This window comes from Mycteria americana, chromosome Z (genome assembly GCF_035582795.1).
Source record: "Mycteria americana isolate JAX WOST 10 ecotype Jacksonville Zoo and Gardens chromosome Z, USCA_MyAme_1.0, whole genome shotgun sequence".
NCBI lineage: Eukaryota > Metazoa > Chordata > Aves > Ciconiiformes > Ciconiidae > Mycteria > Mycteria americana.
This window is the reverse complement of record NC_134396.1, coordinates 18605424-18627402: the sequence shown is the minus strand read 5'-3', so window position 1 is coordinate 18627402 and position 21979 is coordinate 18605424. Positions and strand designations below refer to the sequence as shown.

At 38.4% G+C, this 21979-nt stretch overlaps 1 protein-coding gene across 1 annotated transcript in view; it reads right to left on the bottom strand.

Annotated features, from left to right (window-relative positions):
* Positions 1-21979, bottom strand: part of ARSB (arylsulfatase B) — a 73894-nt gene that overhangs the window by 9044 nt on the left and 42871 nt on the right. Inside the window, exons 6-7 of the mRNA XM_075527250.1 lie at positions 21726-21796; positions 349-477 (exon numbers count right to left, since the gene is read on the bottom strand). Coding sequence (XP_075383365.1) covers positions 349-477; positions 21726-21796 — 200 coding nt within the window. The remainder of the gene's footprint in view (positions 1-348; positions 478-21725; positions 21797-21979) is intronic.

Here is a 21979-nt window from a genome sequence, read left to right as displayed (position 1 = left end):
CATTGGGATTCAAACTTCCATGTCACTTAATTTCATATCAATTAATTTCATGGACTTTCTTCTTGGATTCAATGATCCTTATGAGTGCCTTCCAACTTGAGATATTCTATGATTCTATGATAGTTTTTCCACTACTGTGAAAGCAATTTGTATACAAAATATTTGCAAAAGGAAAGAGTATGTTGTTTGGCTTTTAGAAGTGCCCCTTCTAGATTTTTGCATGTGATCAAAAACCTGAGAAGTTAGCAGAATAACTAAAAGAAATGAAAATACCTTAAACAGAATTAAACTGTGTTTGGGGCGGGTGGGAGATATGACACACTGTACAAAAAGGAGTTACTTCATTACCTGGATATCCAGTTAGTAACTTCCATTTTCCACGTCGGATTGCTGCATGCATGGATATATTGAAAAGTGTATCATCCCATGGAGAAGAATTGCTCTGTGTTAAAGATGTCCCGTTGTCAATGCCAAGACCTTAATAAAACAGCAAACTAAGTTAGGTACATTGCATACACATGAAGTCATTTTTAGAGTTCTGTTGGAAAACAAAGCAGTATCATCCATTTATTTTTATGTATTAGATAAAGAATTAGTCATCTATACAAACAAAGATCTGTGCTATGATTCACTGGATGTATTTAACTCAGAACTTGAACTGCACCCAAAAAGTTACCAGTAGAAAATGTCACACCTGAGCCCAGATAACTGGACTCATTTCGTATACAGATTTTGTATGTGTATCTCATATACCTATATTAAGAATGCTTACGATTTGACTCGCTAAATTTGCTCATACAAGTGCCTCTATCTTTTGCCAGTTAGGAGTACAGGATTGAAAGATCTCCTGAATCAATGCTACTACTGTTAATTCTCTTAGATCACTCCAGGGACAGAGTCCCAGGTCCTGACTTGTATCCACATGCAGAGAGCTGTCTCTCTGGACTGAGCTGGCTACATTCACACAGATCCACAGCTGGCCAGCGAGGTACTTCTGTGGCATGACACAGCGTGTCACAGACTCTACTCTGTCTTTGGCAGAGTCGCATATGATGTGGCCCCATCTCCAGATACTGCAGAAAACTCTAAACTGTCAACTATGTGCAAATTCCCTCTCAAAAGGAAACCTGAAGTTCCTCATAGGAGGGAGCTCAGAAAAAAATTAATATGCGTACTCCAGGGACGATCAGGAGAACAGTTCTCTACTGAAACCAGAAGGTAGTCAGACAGACACTCCGGCAGCATCCAAACTAATTTGCATATCCACCTTCATAAACAAGATACGAGTTTAAGACATAAAATCTAAGAGTTTTATATTAACGGTATAAGTTGATAGCTGTTTACCAAAAGACTACCAGAAGGCAACTCTATAATCAGACTAGAAACAAGACATCGGGAGGTGAAGAGAAACCAATGTTGATTTTCTAGCATCTTTCAAGAGATGACTTTCAATCAGTTTAGAGAATTTGAAGGACTCAGCTGACAGATTTTTGCCACTGAAATGAAGAAGAGAATCCATGAGATGTACAATGATCATGTGAGATCCAATATTAGAAGCAGAACTAGAGGTTTCTGAAAAGAGTAAATTCTGTACAGCACGGTGGGGCAAATTACATCTGATGGAAGAGAGCAACAGAAAGTTTGGAAAGGAAATGCTGGGACATAATTTATCTATTTTTTATGAAGGTCCTGATAAGTTTCTATTTCATTACCAGGCTTCACACTTTGAATCAGTTTTTCTTTAATAAGCACTTCCTGTGCATACCCAAGTTCCCTGCTTACATCAGACTTGTATAATGTTCCCAGATAAATAAGGCTATAAAAGGGGACTACTTGTTTAGGGTATGCATACACAGATCGGGGAGGACTCAGCTCGTCTTAGATCATGACGCACTGAACCTGATGGTAAAAAAACCCCAAACCTCTATAAAAACAAAGAAAACTTCATCAATACCCCTGGAAGAATCTCTTCTGGAAGATAAATCCCCACACAGCCATGTGATGTCCGTAGCAGATACAAAACAGTTTAAAGATTAATACTGCTTACTTTTCACCATCATTATGTTATGTATTATTCTGTCATACTGTTTGCTACTGGGAATACTCATCTTTCCCATCTACCTTCTCAAAGAGCTCAATGAAAGACATTCAGCAGATCAAAAACACAGCTATGTTTTTTAAACATTATGTCTCAAAATTACAATATTAAGGCTTGGTCTAAAGGAAAAATTATGTGCGTCTGCATTTCTGATTTTAAGGTTTAGCATGGAGAATATGCTTCTGATTGCTGAGCTACAGTATGTGAAGCCATAGTATTACACAAGATAAATTATTTAAAATACTTCAAATAAACAGTATAAAAGATTGTATTTTTAGATATACTTTGCAAAATATCCTTAGAATGCCATGCATGAGACTTAAAATAAGATTCAAGAAGACAAAATAATTTTAAAACCCACTTATCTGGTCTAGATAACAAAACTAAACTCCTAAACTAAGAAATGCTTTTACCAGAGCTTGTAGTTGAAGATGTTTGGTGGAATATTATCTTTCAGCAAAATTTCTGAAGAGAAGAAGATAAATTCCCTCATGTTGAGCTATTATAAACAGAACTCTGTCAGTTATGTTAACTCACCCATTGCAAGCACTTGTCTTGTGCCAAAGAAATGTACTGTCTGTTTTTCAGACAAGTACATTGCTACCCAGGCAGTACAGGTCAACTTTTATTTTATGCTTGTTTGAATGCCCTCTACACAGCGTATTTATAGGACTGCCAATTTATTACATCATTTAAGCACCAGATACAGAACTAAGATAAATAAAAACATTGCTTGATATAAGTTCTCTTCTTCCCATCACCTGTCACCTTAAGCTCGGGTATTCCTCCCCCTGCATTTACCTTACTTTCTCTGTCTCTTCAGCCCAGCTGTTAAGTTACTAACTCTGTCTTCATTCTTCAGCTTCTGCTAGAGCACTTGAAATGCAAAATACCTGGGCAGTCTTCTCCCTTGCTGTATGAATTTTACAGGGATACCTTTTCCAATTTGGCAGACTAAAGAAGTCACAGTGGTTTTGTTTCCTTTGCAAGATAAAATGTTCATTCTCACAGCACCTAAGGAGTTTTTCTCTGCATCTGTTCTAGATTGTTGGGGTTTTTTTCCTTCTTTTCTTCCATTATGGCTGACCAGGCAGTAACAACAGCCCCGTGGACTAATTCAGCAGTCAGAGGACAGACTCCTTTTATTGATCTGTGTAATCAAGTCTGCCTTCACATGCCCACATATTCTCCTTATAGGCTTATATACAAAAAATGTGATGCTTTTGCTTGTGCAAAGAGGCTAGACATTTTATTTTACTGCCATTTGATCACCAGTGTATCAGTGGCTAATGAAATACTAAAGCTTTGTTTTTACCTTAAAAGAAAAATCCCACAGCCTTTGCCATGAATTTTCTTACTTTCAAACAGAAGCCACTGTTTCCTGAAGCTGAACTTTGGAGCCTCACCAGCTGCTATATTTCTTTTTAAGTAGTCTCTTGGGAAATGATACAGCTCTTATTAGTTAAGAAAGCAGTGAAATTTCATTCACATATTTATTTTCAAAAATTTAATGCTACAACAAATTGATCTAAATATTTTAGTGTTTTGTTTGGAGTTGTAGGTCACTAAAACATATTCAAATAGCTTTCATAGCTCCATAGAAAAAACAAGTCCTTCAGAAAATGTTGCCCTTGGTAAGCAACTTTGGAGTTTATATCATATTTCAAGACCATTCTTAGTCTTAACAGCCTGAAAAATGGTTTCAGGATCAGACTTTGAGGTGGCCAACTCCCACTACCTGCAAAAACAGTTTATTATCTAAACACCTTAAAAGCCTGGCCCTTTGGCCCTTATTAAAACTTCAGGTTAGTTCTTTTATTTCCGTTATCATACATTGTCTCTATAAACAGATATATATTCCAAATTAGGATGTAAAAGCCTAAATAATTTTGAATAGCTAATTTGTATCTTCAAGAGACCTGATTTTTCAGAAGGCCAATGTCATCAACTCTGAAAAATCTATGCAGCATGCTCAGAAAGCACCAGTCAAAAATGTTAGCTGCATTTGCAAAAATAATTGCCATTTTGGTAATTTGAATATTCCATAGCATACTCTTCAGGCAGGATGTTGAAAAATTTACTACTGAGTAAGTATATAAATAACATCCTGAATGATGATCAGAGAATACGTGGGACTTTTAAAAGTGAACCATCTTTCAACGCATTAAGCCTTGCTAATGCACAAACATAAGTACAACAAAAGGGAAAGCAATGAACATAGGAGAAAAAAGCCAATCCTCACTCTGCATCCACAAAAGAATGTGCTCTGAACAAGCTATTGCTGTTTAGGGAAGAGTTTGCAAAGTTGTAATGAACAGGTAATGTCCAGCGGCAGTCAAGAAAAGCAAAACCAATATTGGAAGTGGCAAAGAATGGGACACTATGCCACCACCTACGTCCTTGTTGTACCTCACATGGGATACTGTGCGGTTTTGGTCCCCATGTTACAAAATGGACACAGAAAAACTGTACGAGATGCAGAGATGTGACACGGAAGATTAAAGCTATGGAACAGCTTCTGTGTGAAGAATGGCTAAATAAATAGGACTGTTCATCCTCAGAGATGGACAACTGATGAGGGCAGGACAGAGTTTATGAAATTGTGTGGCCATGACAAGCTGAATAAGGAATAACTGGTCTTTCCTAATAGGGGCATCAAATAAATTATGAAGTCGCATATTCAAAACAAACAATAGTATATACTTCCTTATCACAAACCCAACTCAAGTGTGGAATTCTTTTCCATGGGATGCTGTGGATGCCAGAAGTTTATGCAGGTTGAGTGATAAAAAGGGTTCACAAAGTGGAAGAAAAGTCCATCAAGGATTCTTATATCCAAATCACAACCTAAAGATCAGGAGCTCCTTTAGCTGCCGGTTGTGGGGGGCACACAAGTGAAGCATGTTTATGTGCTTGCCCTCATACACTCCTTCCTACACAACTGCTACTCTCGAAAACAGAATAATGAGCTACACAGATTTTTGGCCTGATCATACACAAGACGTTACCAAATTACTTTCAGTTCAGGACAAGCCAAGTATTTTGTTTACAAAAGAAAGTGCTATGTCGAAGCAGATTTATGCAACCCCTTTTATTATATTAATCTCCGTATGTACCAAACTGAAAGGGTCAAAACTTTCACAAAGGGTAAGTATAGAAACATAGAATATCTCGCATTGGAAGCTACCCATAAGGATCATCAAGTCCAACTCCCTGCTCCTTGCAGGACTACCTAAACATAAACCATATGACTAAGAGCATGGTCCAGACACTCCTTCAGTTCTGACAGGCTTGGTGCTGTGACCACTTCCCTGGGGAGCCTGTTCCAGTGACTGACCACCCTCTCGGTGAAGAACCTTTTCCTAATGCCCAATCTGGACTTCCCCTGATGCAGCTTCATTCCATCTCCTCGTGTCCTATCGCTGGTGGCCAGAGAGGAGATCAGCACCTCTCCCTCCGCTGCCCCCCGTGAGGAAGTTGTAGGCTGTGATGAAGGTCACTCCTCAGCCTTCTCTTCTCCAAGCTGAACAAGCCAAGTGACCTCAGCTGCTCCTCCTAAGTCTTGCCCTCGAGACCTTTCACCATCTTGGTCACCCTCCTCTGTAAGTGTATATGATTCAGACTCAGGTTTAACGGTAGTTGTACAAATACATGAACACCATAAGCCATTTCTAGCATACCCTCTAGTTTACTTTCATTGCTATTCTTAAAAGGAGGGATAGCATAAAGAAATGAGCATGTTAATTTGTGCCAGCAATGGCTTCCAATGCACAGATCAGTCCGTATCAGTGCAGGCAAGTCAGCTTTTTACTTAAGGCTTGTTTTTCACTAGTACCAGAACGTAAACCAAGAGTAAAGTAATTGAAATAATGGATTCAAACCAGATTTATACTACTGTGATTGAAATCAGATTCTGATACCTACATTATTTCCTGCTTTAGTCATACAGTTTTAAATTTTAAAAAAGCCTCTACAATTTACAGAAATGTTACAAGATGACAGGTTTTGCCATACTGAATAAGTTATTTGGTACATTCAATCCAGCAGTGAGTCCCAAGAAGTAATTAATAACTGATGATTCAAAGTAAAACAGAAAAGATAAACCAAAACTGCTCACTTTGCTCAGCAATCTGTTCTTTCACTTCACTTTCTAAGCACAGGGAAGATCACAAAAAAATGATGCAATGTGCTTAGCCCTGTTTTTTTCCTCCTAGCCTTTCAAAAAAGCTCTTCTGACCTAATTCAGTATCCCATGTGTACTCCTGATTTAATACATCATTTAGGTCGGTAGCTCTTCCAGAGAAAAAAAAACTGTCTTCCTATGTATTTTTGCATACACTTCCAATAGCCTTCTGCTTAACTCATTAGTTCACCTATCCAACTGGGCAATGATTTCTGGGGGTGGAAAACAGGAAGAAACATTTCTTCACATTTCTTCCCTGGTGATCAATGTATGCTTAAGAATCAATCATCTATTCCTTGGCTCATACACTCCTAGTTACCTATCAGAAACTTACCTAAAATAAAGAGATACTAATTTATTTGATGACCATGAAAAAGACAAAAATGTCTGAAAATCCATTTATGTTCTGTGTAACTCAAAACCTTTTAAATTCTTCTACTACTGCTGTACACCAAAATAACTTTGTGACCCTTTGATGCCTGCAATGCTATATGGCAATAATAAAAAGAAGGGTTCATCCAGTTTTACTGCATTTTACAGCTTTAGATGTCTTATCAGAAGCTCTCTACTCCTCTTCCTGTATGGGGCCTATAAATCCAAATTGTTTATTTTTCTAAGTCTTATGATGTTCCTGACAGGTTTCACTGATATTCTCTGAAATATTCAATATTCAAGAGCAAATGTAAAACCAAAAACAATTTCCTAATGCAAAAAATAGCAAAGACAACAACAAAAAGGCACTGCAACACAGTACTTGGTAGGTAGGCTGGAAAATGCAGATCTGTCAGCATCTTTGTAAGTATTTCCTATTATTTGTTTCAATCTTTTGCTTCCTACTTTGCAAAGCAAATACTTCAAGTACCACGTAACCATAATTTGTAAAAAAGATTTAAGGATAGTCAACACCCATATTGTGTAAATTTGCAAGGTTAAAAAGAAAAAAAGAAGGTAAAATCTGAGCTCTTTTTTTTGAGGAAAGGCTCGTTCTTCAGATCAGTCTAAAAGACAAATTTGTGGAAACATTTTATTAAATGTTATAAATTCCTTAAGAGTATATTCATTTAACCTTCACTGTCTAATTTTTAATCATAAGAAGGAAGAAGATAAACTGCAGATTTTCAGCTGAGATTTAAAAAGGGTAATATATAGGGGAATACATTCAATATACATATGTATTTGCACAGATCTAATAAGCATAGATCAATTACCCTTCTCATTCCTCTAGCTCTCCTTCTTCTTTCTTTCAATGAGACCAACTCAAGTAATTGGCAGAAACCTAAAATGTGGAGATATAAATAGACAGTACATCTAAAAATAAAATATTCTGCCTTCAGTCTATGATTAACATGATGAAAATGATCCATGTTGAGAAGTTGTTTTCTTGGCTGGTAAGAGATCAAAGAGCACACAGTTCTTTCTAACATGCCATTTAGTGAGGTCCTGACCACAAAATGTAAAGGGTCCAAAACAATATTGCTTGAAGCATGCTATATTTCTGTACACTGTGGTCTACAATACTAGTGTGCAGGGAGGCAATGTTGGGTACTGGAGAGCAGTTCTGGAGAAAGACAAAAGAATGTTCATTTATTATTTATTTGGGGGACAGAGCCCTGCCCAAAGAGTTAATCTAAACGGCCTAAGTGAGTGTCAGATTGACTAGGCCTCTACAATTTTCCAATATCCTACACGGTATCAAAAACATTCTTTTATAAGCAGCTACATATAATCAGTGCCCTTTATGGACAACAGAAGCAAATGAAGCTTCTACCTTTGTTTCTTCATTTGCAAAACAAGGATGTTAGAAGTTATCTACCTTTTGCAGTATATTTCCAAAAGGAAAAAGTGAAAAATACTAGCATTCTCTATAGTTAAGCTTCTATTTATGGTAATATAATGTAGCAGCAGATTCAGCCATGTGACAGGGAAAATATAATCACAAAAAGCTCCAAGCTTAATTGCAACCTGCTTGATGGAAAAGACTGAAAAGCATGCATTAAGAAAAGCCACAAAACACAGGGTGAATTAAGCTTTTAGATGGCTCACACTCTTTCCAGTGTAAATTAGAAGTACATCTGAGACAAATAATAAACACTTTGCTTTGTGCTACTGCTTTGCAGGTGTAAAGTACATTTAAGAGCTTTCAGCTAAAGCAGGAGTATCACCAACATTTCCTGTAACACAAGTGTGTGTGCATATTACGCTACCTGGATGTCTAAATAGTTTGATACCTTGCAGTTTACAATGTATACCGCACAAAAGGATTCCCTAGATATTTTCTTAGTAACTAAAAATTATCTCTGTAGTTCTCAAGACTTCTATTTCAGTGTAAATTTTGTCTGGCTATGCAACACCCCCTATCACTTATTTGGTTACTCCACTCCAATGTTCAAGTAATACATAACAGGATCCACATAGAACAAAAGTTTACTGCTCGTACCACTTGGCCATCTAGGCCAAGAAACTAAGAAACCATGGGACAAGAGGAAAGATCCTCGCATGGATAGAAAATCATCTAATAAAATGGGAAACAAAAAAGCTTTTGATTTCGTATTGGAGAGGCCACCATTGGATTCCTAAAGGAATTTGTGCTGGGACCCATACTGTTGAACATATTCCAAATGACCTGGAAAAGGGACTGAACAGTGAGATTACAAAGCCTGTGGATGACGATAAGTTATTTAAAGCTGACTGTCAAGAACGACAGAAGGCCCTTATGAGACTGGGTGAGTAGGCATTAAAATAGGCAATGATATTTAACATAGATACAGGTAAAGTGATGCATGTGTGAAATTACAGTCCTAAACTCACATGTAAAATGATGGCCTGCATGTCACACATAATTGTCCAAGAGTGAAACCTTGGCATCATTACAGATTGAGCTGACGCTTTTTCAGAATTATGTCAGCACTGAAAAAGAAAACTGAGTGCAAGGAATTATTAGAAGAGGATTCATGAACAAAGCAAAAAGTTCCATGCAACTGGAAAACGCTAGTTCTGGTCTCCCCATCTCAAAAAGAATACAGTACAACTGAAAAGGTTCAGAAACCAGTTACAAATTTGGGTGACGTGCAATCACTTGTGAATTAAAATCCTCTGCTAGATGTACATTCTGCTTAATTAAATTAATATGTTCTGTGAAACTCCAGGGACCAGGCTGCTTCTATCCCCTGCACGACCAAAGGAAGGTTCTTCCCATCTTGTGTGACGTTGAGCCAAATGCAATTGAACAGTCAAAACCTTATTGTTTTAATTGACAGGGGACATATCAATGTAACACGCAGGCCAAATAGTTTGGGTGCTTACTACTCAGACCTCATGAAGTATCTTGAGTGAAGCCACATCATCTTGGTAGTTGTTAGTATATTCAGTGTGACTACGGTCTCTACCTGACCCGACCAGACCTCATCTACAATGTGGGACAGCACTACTACACAGCACGTACCCACAGTGAGAAAAACTCAGACATCCTGAAACACTGGATGAGACATAAATTCTTTACCCAGGAAATTCATGGTCTGCTTTTGCCAGTAACAGTCACGTTCCAACCGGACTAGACTATTCTCTGAACAAATATAATCTTGGCTACATCCTCAAATTCAGTTACATGCCATTTTTTTTCAATCACCAAAGATGTTTCATGGAAAACCTCCATGTTATTCTACCATCTTGTAAAATCTTCTTTTAATAGCATCTCAGCTTGTTGCTATCAGAACAGTGAGAACACCTCTCTGAGCTGTTAGTCCCCTGCCATCCTTACCCCTGCGTGACAGAAGAGATTTCATTTTGTCAGTAGGCACCACATAAGCCACAATTGTCACTAAGACAGCATTGCAATAAAGTCCTGCTTGTTTGCAAAGACTCTTGGAAGGATCATTGGGAGTGCTCATGTTTTCAGACATATCTCTGCTAATGGAGGCTGGAGAGACACATAAAGAGCTATAGGTGTGACAAGAGGCACCCGTCACGGGATTCTGTCAGTCATGCCCTCAGAGCAAGGAACACAGCCATAACAAGGTTGCATCGCATAGCCAGAAGGCAAGAAACAACTGAACTGCAGAAACTAGTGCTTGCAGTAAGGCAGCTTTAGGGAATGAAGTGGCACTTATGCATATGTCCAAAAAAAATACTGCATTTAAAATAATTCAATCTTGTGCATACAGATTGTCAACTCACTGAAGACTGTCACTCCAGGAAGACAGATTTTCAAAAGGTAGTGTCACCTGGCAATGACAAGTCTCAAGGGGATAAATTAGATGTTAAGGTTGGGTTTTTTTTTTTTAAATTTTGCTGAGATTATACTCTAAAACATTATGAGTGATTCAAAAAACATTTCGATACTTTGTAAAAATGTTTTTATTAGGAGTGAACAGCTCTGTGTGTTGCGGAGTAGAATTCTGCTTAATAGTTGAACCAAACATTGGGAAAAAACCACTCAGGCTACTTCCACTAGAACTTAAAAGCAACAAACAATAACTGGCATTATTTTCATAGTAAGGCGATGCATATGCCTTCCTGCCTCTTGTGATCTGATTAGTAGTCTATAAAAACCACAGAGGAGATCCCCAGACAGAAGTCTGGGACTGGCAAACCAAAACCCACTTATATGTGAAACCCAAACAGAGAGTATTTTCTAGTATGTTCATTACCGTCTTTAACATCAACATACCATTTTAATCATCCAAGAAATCCCTATTGTATTCACCACCTTCATATATTGTCAGAAAAATGGTAATGGTATCATTCTCCTACTGCTTCCATTAAAATGATTCAAAGGTTTTGCACATCACAGCTTCTGTTCTAATGTAAATCTTTTGACTCTATTATCAGGGTTTAAAACATTTACTTGCATTACGTCCATTAAATAGAAAAGAAAGAAAACCCAAGCAGTTCAAAAATCACAGATTATTACTTTTCTATCAATAGATACTGCAGACTCCTTCAAATCACCTTAGCCTGTTTTTGTGCTACAGTAGCAGAAGCGGTAGGTAAAAAATCACAGACTTTCTTAAATATTATGGAACTCCACATAAAAATTACCCTTATTAAAGCAGTCTTCACCTTTTCTCTCCCCTATGGCTACATAAGAAGTCTTAGATACAAGTAGATGACAATTCCCCAGGCAAAACTATCACTTGCCCATAAACAGAAAATTTTGCACTGTGTTTCACATAGATGCATTAGAAACTTCATAGATGGTGCTGTACTGGAAATTTATTTTTAGCATTTTATACAACGGAAACTTCATGACAAAAATTACCTCATGCTAGACTTAATTCTGTGAAGCAGCCTGTTGTTTAGTTTTTATTGAGAAATGCACAAGACAAAGCAAACTCCAGGAAGAGTTTTAAGAAATTCTCCTTATTGCTCTGGCAAAGTGCATATTGTTATCTTGGCATGTATGCAACGCATGTTCCTCCTGCAACTGATTCAGCTCTGGGATCCAGTGCACACAAGACAGTCAACTGCGGTATAATCAGTTCTGGCTAAAAGCGCTGATCTCACCAGGATCGGTTTGATACTCTGCAAATTGTCTTAAGGTCTTTATTGGTAACTGCAGCAAATCTCAGGCAATGAACTGTCAAAATGAAATTAGAGATATCTTCCATGAAATGCAGGAAATTTTTAAAGCTTCCTGATAGTAATGTCTAGGCTATTCTTTCTTGGGATATATGATCTGAAGCAACTTCATTGTATTTTCCCTGAATTAAGTCCTACTTCCATGACTGGGATTTCAGGAAGAGATGGAGAAATGGGAAGAGATGGAGAAACAGACAGGAGAAAATGTTATTGATACTTATCATAACACTTACAGTCACCATCATCCACAATAAAGCCAAAATTTAGAGCTTACTGAATGTCTCAGAAAATATATGTATCTTAAAGCCTTGATCAACACTTGCTCTATTAGATTCTATTAGATTATACATCCATTGCAAATTTAGTCTTTCTGAGAGAAAATCTACAGAAAAACATAGAAAAAAATATTCTTCTACTATAGGAGAAGTTAAATATCAAAGTTTCAGTGTCTGACTTTAATAGATGAACAACACTGTGAGCCCAAGCAGATTATTTAGACTGTTTTAAGGAACATATATGTAAGAGTATCTTGTTTCTGAACAGACTGTTTTTGCGTAGACATTGCTTGTTGTACATTAACAAACCTATAATCACTAGGTTATTTAGTGCTTCTTAGACTTTTGCGTTCTTATGAAGCTTCAAAGACAAAAAATCTCATAGAAATCAAAGCTGAAAGTTACAAGGTAGCTTTGAATAGCACTGTCTAATTAAGTAGCATTTTCCCTCTTCACAATAACAAACAAACACCACCAATATGAGAGTCAAACAAGTTCTTAATGGTTATTTCCAGGCCTACTGCAGTGCTATGGACCGCTGTTGCTACTGGTGGTCTGTACTACAGAAGACAGGCAACTCTTCTGCCTACCAGAGAGAAAATGTTGCATATTTTTTGAAAAGGCCCAAAGTGACATGATGCACCTTCTTCCATTTACACTTTTACCTCCTCACACAGATAAAGTAAATTCATTTTTGCTTTTCTTCTCAGTCTTTTAAAGCCAACAGTTTTTCCTCCATGCTTATAATGAATGAAATAAATAAAATATTCTACAGTGTTTCTAAATGACAGCTCAATAGTCAGTAATAGCCCTTTGAAAGTGATGATTTTTCCATTTCAGTTACATCTGTATAACTTTTGTCTTTCCTCATCCTCACTCGTAAGGTACATTTTTGAAGTTGCACATGTGTTTGTAGGTCTGATGCCTTACTTAATGTGAGAGTCCATGAAAATGTGCCAGAAGAAATGACAGGCTTGCCACAGTCACTTTGAAATGCAGATGGCTCTGTGGGCTAACAAGGCCTTTGCATATAAGTACTTTTAACTGATTTCTCTTTTTTTGAACTGTGATGTATAGAGCAATTATTTCACCTCAACAAGGAAACTCTGGAAATGTCAAGGGCTCTTCCAGCCTATACTGTGACAATGAATTACTGAAGAAATAAGGGGTTTTGCTACTTCACTGAGGAAAGACATTTTGTGACCTTTTGCTGCTTTATGGCAATAATGAGTTTTCTACAAAACTCCGAGTCTTTCTGTTACTTTATTAAAATAAAAACGTTTGAGGAATAGCCATGACCTTAACCTTGGAAGAGTGAATAGAATACTGATCTTGAAGAAACAGATGAGCCCTGAGACACTATAACTTCCTACTGTCGTGTTGGCAAGGCATAGGGCTGTGCCGTAGACAAACTCACCCAGCAAAGCTCACCTATCTTAATTCACTTAGTTGAACGCTGTGAACATATAGATCCACTATTATCCCTTCTAATTCCAGTTTTCTCATAGCAATGTTTGATTCCAAAGGAAAGATTTATAATAGAATGTCATGCTCAGTCTCTTACGTTTCAAAATGCATACTCAATTTCAACAAGAGTAAGCATATGAAAATACTCTCATTCTTGTTTCAAAGTATTCACCTTGATTTTCACAACAGATTATATCTTTACATAAAAAGACACCACACAAACAATTTAGTAAAATCCAGAATTAAGTTATGGCAGCAAAAAATCCCTGTGAACATCAACAGGGCAAAGCATTTATCCAGATTATTACATTCTTATACAATTACAGAATTAAAAAATTAAAGTTATTCTAAATAAGAGCAAACATTAATACAGCCTACAAGGTCAAACATCACAAAATGAGAGATAGTAAAAGGAAATGCTCGACTTTCACTTTTGATGGAAAAATAAGAAAAAAAAATCAAAATCTTATTTTTTCCAGGAAACAGATTTGAACTGAATGGAATAGTATTTATGAATCATTGAAGACATCAAAGGTCATGTTGAGATGGCCTTATATATGAAACACCCAAACCCCACTTGTGTCACTGTAAGTTAGCAGTGTTCCAGGTAAAGAGAACTGAGCAGTGTATACCCTGACTCTAACATCCTGTGCACAATTAAAACTTTACAGGTTTCCAGCTCAGAGATATTTAATTTGAAAAATGTAATCTAACATTTATGCCAAGACCTGCATAAAAATTTAAAATGTTAGTGTTATGTTCAAGCAGGTATAGGATATAATGAAGCATAAAAAAGCAGCAGTACTGAGGGATTTCTGAATTTCAGTCATGATACTGGCATTAGACACTTTATCAAGCGACTTAACATTTCTAAATTCTAAAAGAGATTATCTACATCCCAAAGGAAACATAGGGATTAGTATTTGTGAGGCTCACCAAACGTGCAATCCCCACATGCTTAGTATTGAATACTGCAGTGATGGATGGTTCACACTGAGATGCAGGTGGGCTAAGAGCCAAGGCAATGTATAACCACAGGCCAAACTTCCCGACAGCAAGAGCTGCACCCCAGAAACTGCGTACAGCCAACAGCCACAAGAGAAACACCTCCGATGTGAATGGCAGCGGAACTGGCTGGAACAGCAGCCTCCCATTAGGGAGTGTAGCTGAGTTCTGCCCAAAACTGCCAGACTAGCATGAAAAGCATGGCACGAAGTGGCTGAGGGCCATGCACAGCTCCAGGGTCACATACTGGCAACTCCTGCCTTATAAACTTACAGGGGGTCATTGCAATTTATGATTTTCTTGTAATGAAAAGATGACAGAGTCCAGATGATCAGCATGCATTTGTATAATTTTGCAGAGAAATGGAAATTTGGAGAAGCAAAGAACGTATCTGTCTTCTTCCCCATTCTTCCCCCTCCCCCTTCTCCAATTCCAGCTGTCACTACATAAGCTCAGTCAGCTAACTATACTGGTTGCTTTTCTGCACATTTTGACTCCGAGAGTGGATTCCGGGTCTTAGCCTGGAACAGACATAGAGTATATTTATCCCATTCGAAGTCCACACAGCACACTCATCCATGCACACCTACATCTCCTGCTGCTACACTACCAGGGATTGTTTTTTCACTTTTTTTTTTTTTTTTTTTTTTTAATAATTCTAAACCAGCTAGATCATCAGTAATAAAACTGGGGAAGAAATCACTTCTGGCCTGCAAAGTCTCAGGAATCATCTTTCACCTGGGCAAAATAAGTAATAAATGGGGCCTAAAGGAGCCTAGAGTGTCTATTCCTTAATCAAGATGAATCATTTTGGTATATGTATGGATATAATATATAATGCTACAGCCATTATAATGCAATTTTAATGCCCGTGAATGATACATCAGTCCCAGAACTGAAATAGTTTCTCTATTGTAATATATCATATGTTCATTCTGCATATAGCAGATCTAGCCCCTTATAAGCAATCATTTATTTTGGCAATTAATAGCACAATATATGAGGTAATGCCTTTTTTCAAATGTCAAGGAAAGCAATGTAAAGTTTGATTAATTTTGCTCAAGGCAAATAAAAGTTTGGAGAAAAATCACAAAATGTTTTTACAAGTTCTCTGTCTTGGATGTCTGCCTCTATGAATAGATATCTTCAAAATAAATTGACTACAATTAGTAGCCTACAATTTTATTATGCCTTTGAAGTTTTAGTTTATGGTTAAGTCTGGAATTTTAAATGAAGGTGAAAGTTTTTTCAGCCTAAAACAGCCCCACCCAACGACATATTTATTTTGAATACATCTTTCTAATTTAAAGGAATTCAAATTCTTTTTGAAGAGAAAGTGATGCTACACATGTAGTCTACAAGATTTTGTAAAATTCAATGAATTCATTAATAAATTTAGCGAGTCAGATTAAAAAATAATACAGTGTCTACTGACAGATTCTGATTAACAACTCTGAATTAAAGGGTACATTTCCTTTCACCATGTCATTTAGTCCTGATTCTCAAAATAAAATTGCCTTCTGTGGGATATAAAGTTTCAATGCTGCTTCAGGACACGCCATCTAGCAATGACTGTGTGGTCAGAAATATGTTTGGTTTAGCAGTTAGGGGAATTTAGACTTAAATCCAGTTGGTTTTTAATTCAGCTGAATCACCAAAACTTGATGAAATGCCATAAGGCTGTCTAAAAGAAAGCAGATCTTCCACAATGGAAGAGCTGACGTCACCTGCACAGCTGCCAAACCATCAACAACTTGTTTTTTTTTTTAAAGACACAGTCACAAAAATGGGGCAAAACAATTTTGTTTTTTTTTCATTCCAACACATGTAAATCAGATTTTTGATTTATGCAACTTTTAAGTTACTTTATGCATTTTATTTGTGCTTTCTTAACCTATACATTACAGGGAAAATGATACTCTGTTTCAACATAATTTTAGCTTTCTGTTTTTAATTGTCCTATTTTACCACCAAACTCCTAAAACCAACAGAAAATGCGAGCGTTTCAGACCCAAACCTGGAAAACAGTAGATCTTTCATACCAATGTCCTGCTTTTACGTAATTGCAAACTCCCTAATAAATTACAAACCTACACTGAGACCCAGCCATTGAGACATATATTCATCACTTTTGAAAATAATCAACAGGGTGATGAAGAAACAACCAGAAAGACAAAAGCAATGGCTTTTAGCAAGGAGGGAGAGGAGCAACCACCTCTGAGGTGCCTGGGTCCAGCTCCATCTGCAGAGCTCACCAGACTGGTTTAGCGCAGTGAGGTCCAACCAGCAGGTGTGGCTCCCCACTCCTTTGCCCTGGGGCTCTGGCTCCAGGAGCAGCCAGACAACCCTCTCGGAGGGCTGGCTCTCCCTCTGCCTCCCCACTGCCAACTGCACAGCCCTCCTCACCCCCGCCTTGCGCTGCCTCTGGCACCCATCGGCCCCTTCGATGGGCAGATTCAACCTACTCGACAGAAGAAAACCAGGCTAGCAAGTTGGATCGGGCCATGGAGGTACCTGAGGAGTGCCAGAACGGATGCAAAATAAGCATCAGGAGCGTGTGGCTGGGAATGGGGAGGAAGCGAAGCGCATCCCCAGCAGAAACCTGCTGGATCGCTTCATCCCATTTTATGAAATGGAAACCTCAGGGTTTAATTTTGGAGCCAACAGAATCAGTCTCACCTGTCCCCCAAAATTCCTTCTAGTCCCATCCTTTGTGCCAAAATGAGCGCTTGGCTATATTTCCAAGAAACATCCGAAGGAAAAAAAAAAGGTTATTAAAATCTGAACCAATACCTGACCTGGTTCATAGCCTGGCTCTGTGAGTGGCTTTGGTGACCTGTGAGAGAGGGGAGCGGTGGTGAGGCGCTGTGGGAGGCAGGGTGTCCTCTCTGGTAGCAGCAGCGACCTACACTAGCTTAAACTGCACGAAACTACTGCCTGTGGCTGAGGCTCCCCGGTGGCCTGAGCTGATCTAGCTGCCGTTCCTGTGGCCAGTCCCTCCATCTGCCACCAACCACACTCTCCCCTGGGGCTCCCAGCCATACAGCTACATGGCAAGTTGATTCAGCTGGCTGATGTGGTAGCAACCTTTCCTCCTCTTTCCTCCCGCCACCCAAGATAGTCTTAAGGGTGATCTGGCAGAATACTCATCTTGTCATCATGTGATTTCCAGATCCAACTCCAGGGAAGGAGGAAAGGATGGGGAAGAGGACAGGCTGGCCATCTTTGCAATAGCTCACCACCAGACTGGCCTTGCTACAGACACCCCAACCCACTCCCCTCCTCATCCTAGCTTTTGGAGATCCCACCCTAGTTTTTCCACTCCACCGCCTCCTCCCCTTTTACACCTTACACTGCCCTTTTACCCTTACACCACCACAACTGTTGTAGATCTGCATTGCAAACCAGGTCAGTTCATTGAAAGGAAAGATTGTTTTTAACCCTGACCACTCCACTGGGCTGCCACAGGTCAGAAAGAACCTGTGGGCAAAGTCTGCGGTCAGGGACAGGAACCCCTTTATTAGCACTGAAGATGACAAATGAGGAACCATACTCTAAAACACTGCAGTGTGTTTCAGACCACTGCAAAGGTTTATACTTGAATGAAGAAAGTCTGCCCTCTGAGAGAGAAGACCATTACTTGAAAGAGTCAGTGAAATAAGACCTGTCAGCATTTTTTTGTAAAATGGAATTGCAGACAAACTAGTTTACAGTGGTTTTGCTCTTATTCTGTCTAGTATTAACAATAGGAGAGAAGTACAGTACTTTGATACAAGACTACTGTAGGGCTATAGTATTTACCACTGGACATGAGCTCCTGAAAAGAGGTAAGTAGATGCTGATCAGTAGATTAATCAGATCTGCTGGAGTAACCCTGGCTGATGCCCAGCGGTTAGAAACCAGTGCTCAGTCTGGGAACTTGAAAAGTTGTATGACGTTACCCCACGAGTGGTAAACACAAGTCAAGGTCAGTTCTAATAGACTACAGCAGCAAAGATGTATTTTGCTCTGTAATCAAGATAGCATGTCCTGCCTTTAACATCCTGTTGAATACTTGGTTGTAACAGTTGAGCTGACACTAAATTAATTACATCGTTTGCACAAATTCTTCCCCAAAGGAATGCTTATTTTGGTATAAAAAATCTGAACAGAACAAAGCTCAGTTTTCCTTTTTCAGTCAAAAAAATTACACGAAATTACACGAAACATCCCATCATTCACGCAACTAAAAATGTATAGTGTCAGTTTATTCAGACAGAGATGAAGATAAATGCATCATTAAATAAAAATATTATGCTGAAAGAATGTATACATTATATGCAAGAGCACTCAAGAGTTCAGGAGCACTGAACCTGCACCGAGTGCAAGCACAACAATAACTTAATGCCCTATGTGTGCACAACTACAACAGTACAGTGTCTTCCTTAATAATATTATGATCAGAACTCGCCTGATTATCCACAACATCCTGAAAGTTTTTTGGTTGTGTTTAACACTATCTTGAGATTTAATTTCCTCTTTGCTCTTCCACATTACTCTGCAAACCCAAAGATTTGGCTAATCTGTATCTTCCAGTCATTATTTTACTTTCTAATTCCATTTCTACAAAAAATAAAGTATTAATATATATGAATACTTCATCTGACACAAGATTATGTAGGTGGTGTGATTTTTTAAGTGGACTAGGACAACAACAAGAGGGGCATAAAGAAGGCCAAAGACTACACAGGAGGTGAGAAAGAACCCAGCAAAAGACACACGCACATATTTTAGCACCGTGGGCAAAAGAATACTCTGATCTCAAAACAGTAAAGACAAGGAAACAATAAACAGTCAAAGAAAGAGCAAGACTCCAGAGTGACACACAGTTTATCAACTTGGTGACAGGAAGATTGTATGGGCAGTTTATTTTAAGATGCTTTTTTTTTTTAAACATGAAGAGAGCCATGATTGCTGAAAATATGAAAGTACTTATATATGCCAAGCTTTGTGTTTCCCTAGTCTATCCATAATAGAGACACCAATATAATTTATCTGGATCTTAATTCTGAACTTACTGCTCAGTTTGCACAAATGAAAAACAGACACTAAGTAGAAATCAGCTGAGTTACATACATACACAGTTACTCTTAATAACTCAGATTGCTAAATAGAAATTTTCATCCTTATAGGACAAAGCATAATTTCACTAACTGAGTCAAAAACAGAATCATAAATAATACAATGACTCATCCTGCATAGCACAAAACCATTCCAACTTCCAGTTAACTTAGAAGAAACTGAGCACCTTATGACAATATACAAAGCACAAAGAAAGCTGGATTTCTTGACCCCAACAGTGGACTATAAATTAACGTGCTCTGTTGCATTAGAAACAGTACGTTAATTAAAAGAACAGTGATCTGGAAAAGTACAGTTTAATGTCTATTTTGTCAGGTATAACAGTGATAAATCTTGTCAAAACTATCAGAAATACAATTACCTACTCTCAAATCCTTTAAGAAGGGTATCATAAAATCAAAACTAGGAAAAATGTAAGGTATACTAATTTGGAGGTCAACTCTACCTGTTCCTGACCAAAAGTGCTATTAGGGGAGAAAGGAAAACAGGTGACACAAAGTAACTTCCCCAAATTATAGACCTTTGTCGAGAAGAGACAGGGAAACCTATATGGTGCATAAGGACATGTGGGTGAAGAGTTACGTTTTTGTTTTTAATGACTCCAGTTTTGAAAGGCACATGAAAACATAGTAAATTTGCAGGCACACATACCCCTTCCTCTGTTCGTGATGCTTAAAAGTCACATCTCATCCAAATAAAAGTTCCACTTTCTACAGCTTCTGCCCACCTGCCCTGCTCCCTGCCCACATCTCACGCAACTCACACAAAAAGTAAGGACATGCTATATGTAGCAAACAGTGAAGTATCATCAGAGTACGGCGTCATGGAAACAACACAGGGAAGTATTTCCTGAGCTTAGGCTCCTGAACACCTCCTCTGCTCATCCCCCTTCTATTTACACCAGGAATTTGTCTACTCAAACACCTCTGCTGAGCTCAATCATGGCAGTTCCCCCAGGGAAAAGATGGTCTCCGAAGTATGCCTGAGAATACCACATCAGGGAATAACATCGGACGGGAATGCTACAACTCACTGAGCATCCCTTGAAGGGAAATTGGAGTAGATACACCTCAACTTCATCAGTATGTAGGAATTATCTGCAGGCAGTGCTGTCCAGCCAGCACTAGATAGGCACAATGCTGCTCCTTCTCAGAAAAGCATCACAGAACCAGATGTGCATTGCAGAAAGCCACCTTACCCCTTTCCATCCAGTTACTACAGCACAACGTGTATCTGTCTTGCAGGCAACAGATCACTGTCCCCACTGCACTACTTTTCCTCTGCCTGGATTTACTTCTTTACTTAAGGAAATACAGAAATGCTATAAAAACACTGGAAAGGACCTGTTCCAATGTTCTGCATGAAAAAAATCACTGCTTGAAAAGTTTGTAGTCCTTAGCAAACTAATGATGTTGAATTCTAAACCAGACAGTGCTTAAAGAGCTATAGAATTGGCAAACTTAAGCTCCAATTCATGTGATTATGGCATTAAAGATCCAACCCATGTGATTATGGAACAAAAGCAATCACAAGGCTTGGAACTTCTCAGCTTCTCACAAACTCAAGTTTTCCATTTTCAAGGTCATATTATATAGAAGTATCAAGACGTGCTAGGGCGAGCAGTTCATTGGGAGCTACCTGCCAACCTGGAGCACTGAAGACAGGATTTAGTAGGGTTTTTTGGCAGTATGCCTCCCTGTGCACCTCAGGCACATGGCTGCTCCTCGATATTTCCATGTCCCAAAGTATTTTATTCATTACTCAGCAGTGCTTCAGAGCTCTTTGAAATAGGAAGCGTGTGTTGGTCATGATTCAGTAAGTACTTACAGCACCTGGGGGATGATGTCTCTGTATTTTAAAGCTATTTACTTAAAAGCAGAAGGCATCCTAGTCTATTTTGTTTCACCTAGCAGGAAATACTTCACTTAAGGAAAACAAGGAGTGTTCAGAAGATAAACTGTATGTTTAATAACTCTTGAACAATCAGTAGCATACTCACATGGGAAGTCATCCACAAACATGGGGTCTATGTTATGCAGCAGTTCCACTCTGGGGGAAGGTCTTCCTTCACTAGGAGACATTTCAAAAAGAAATATTAATTTCCTTCTACAGCTCATTAGGATTCTGCATGTTTTATTTTAAGACTTTTTGTCATCCTAATACAGAATGAGCTCATAACCATAAACTAATTGCTATCACCTTTAATCTGAATGCTCTTTCCCAGCCTAGTAGCAACAGCTTTTGCCCCTATCA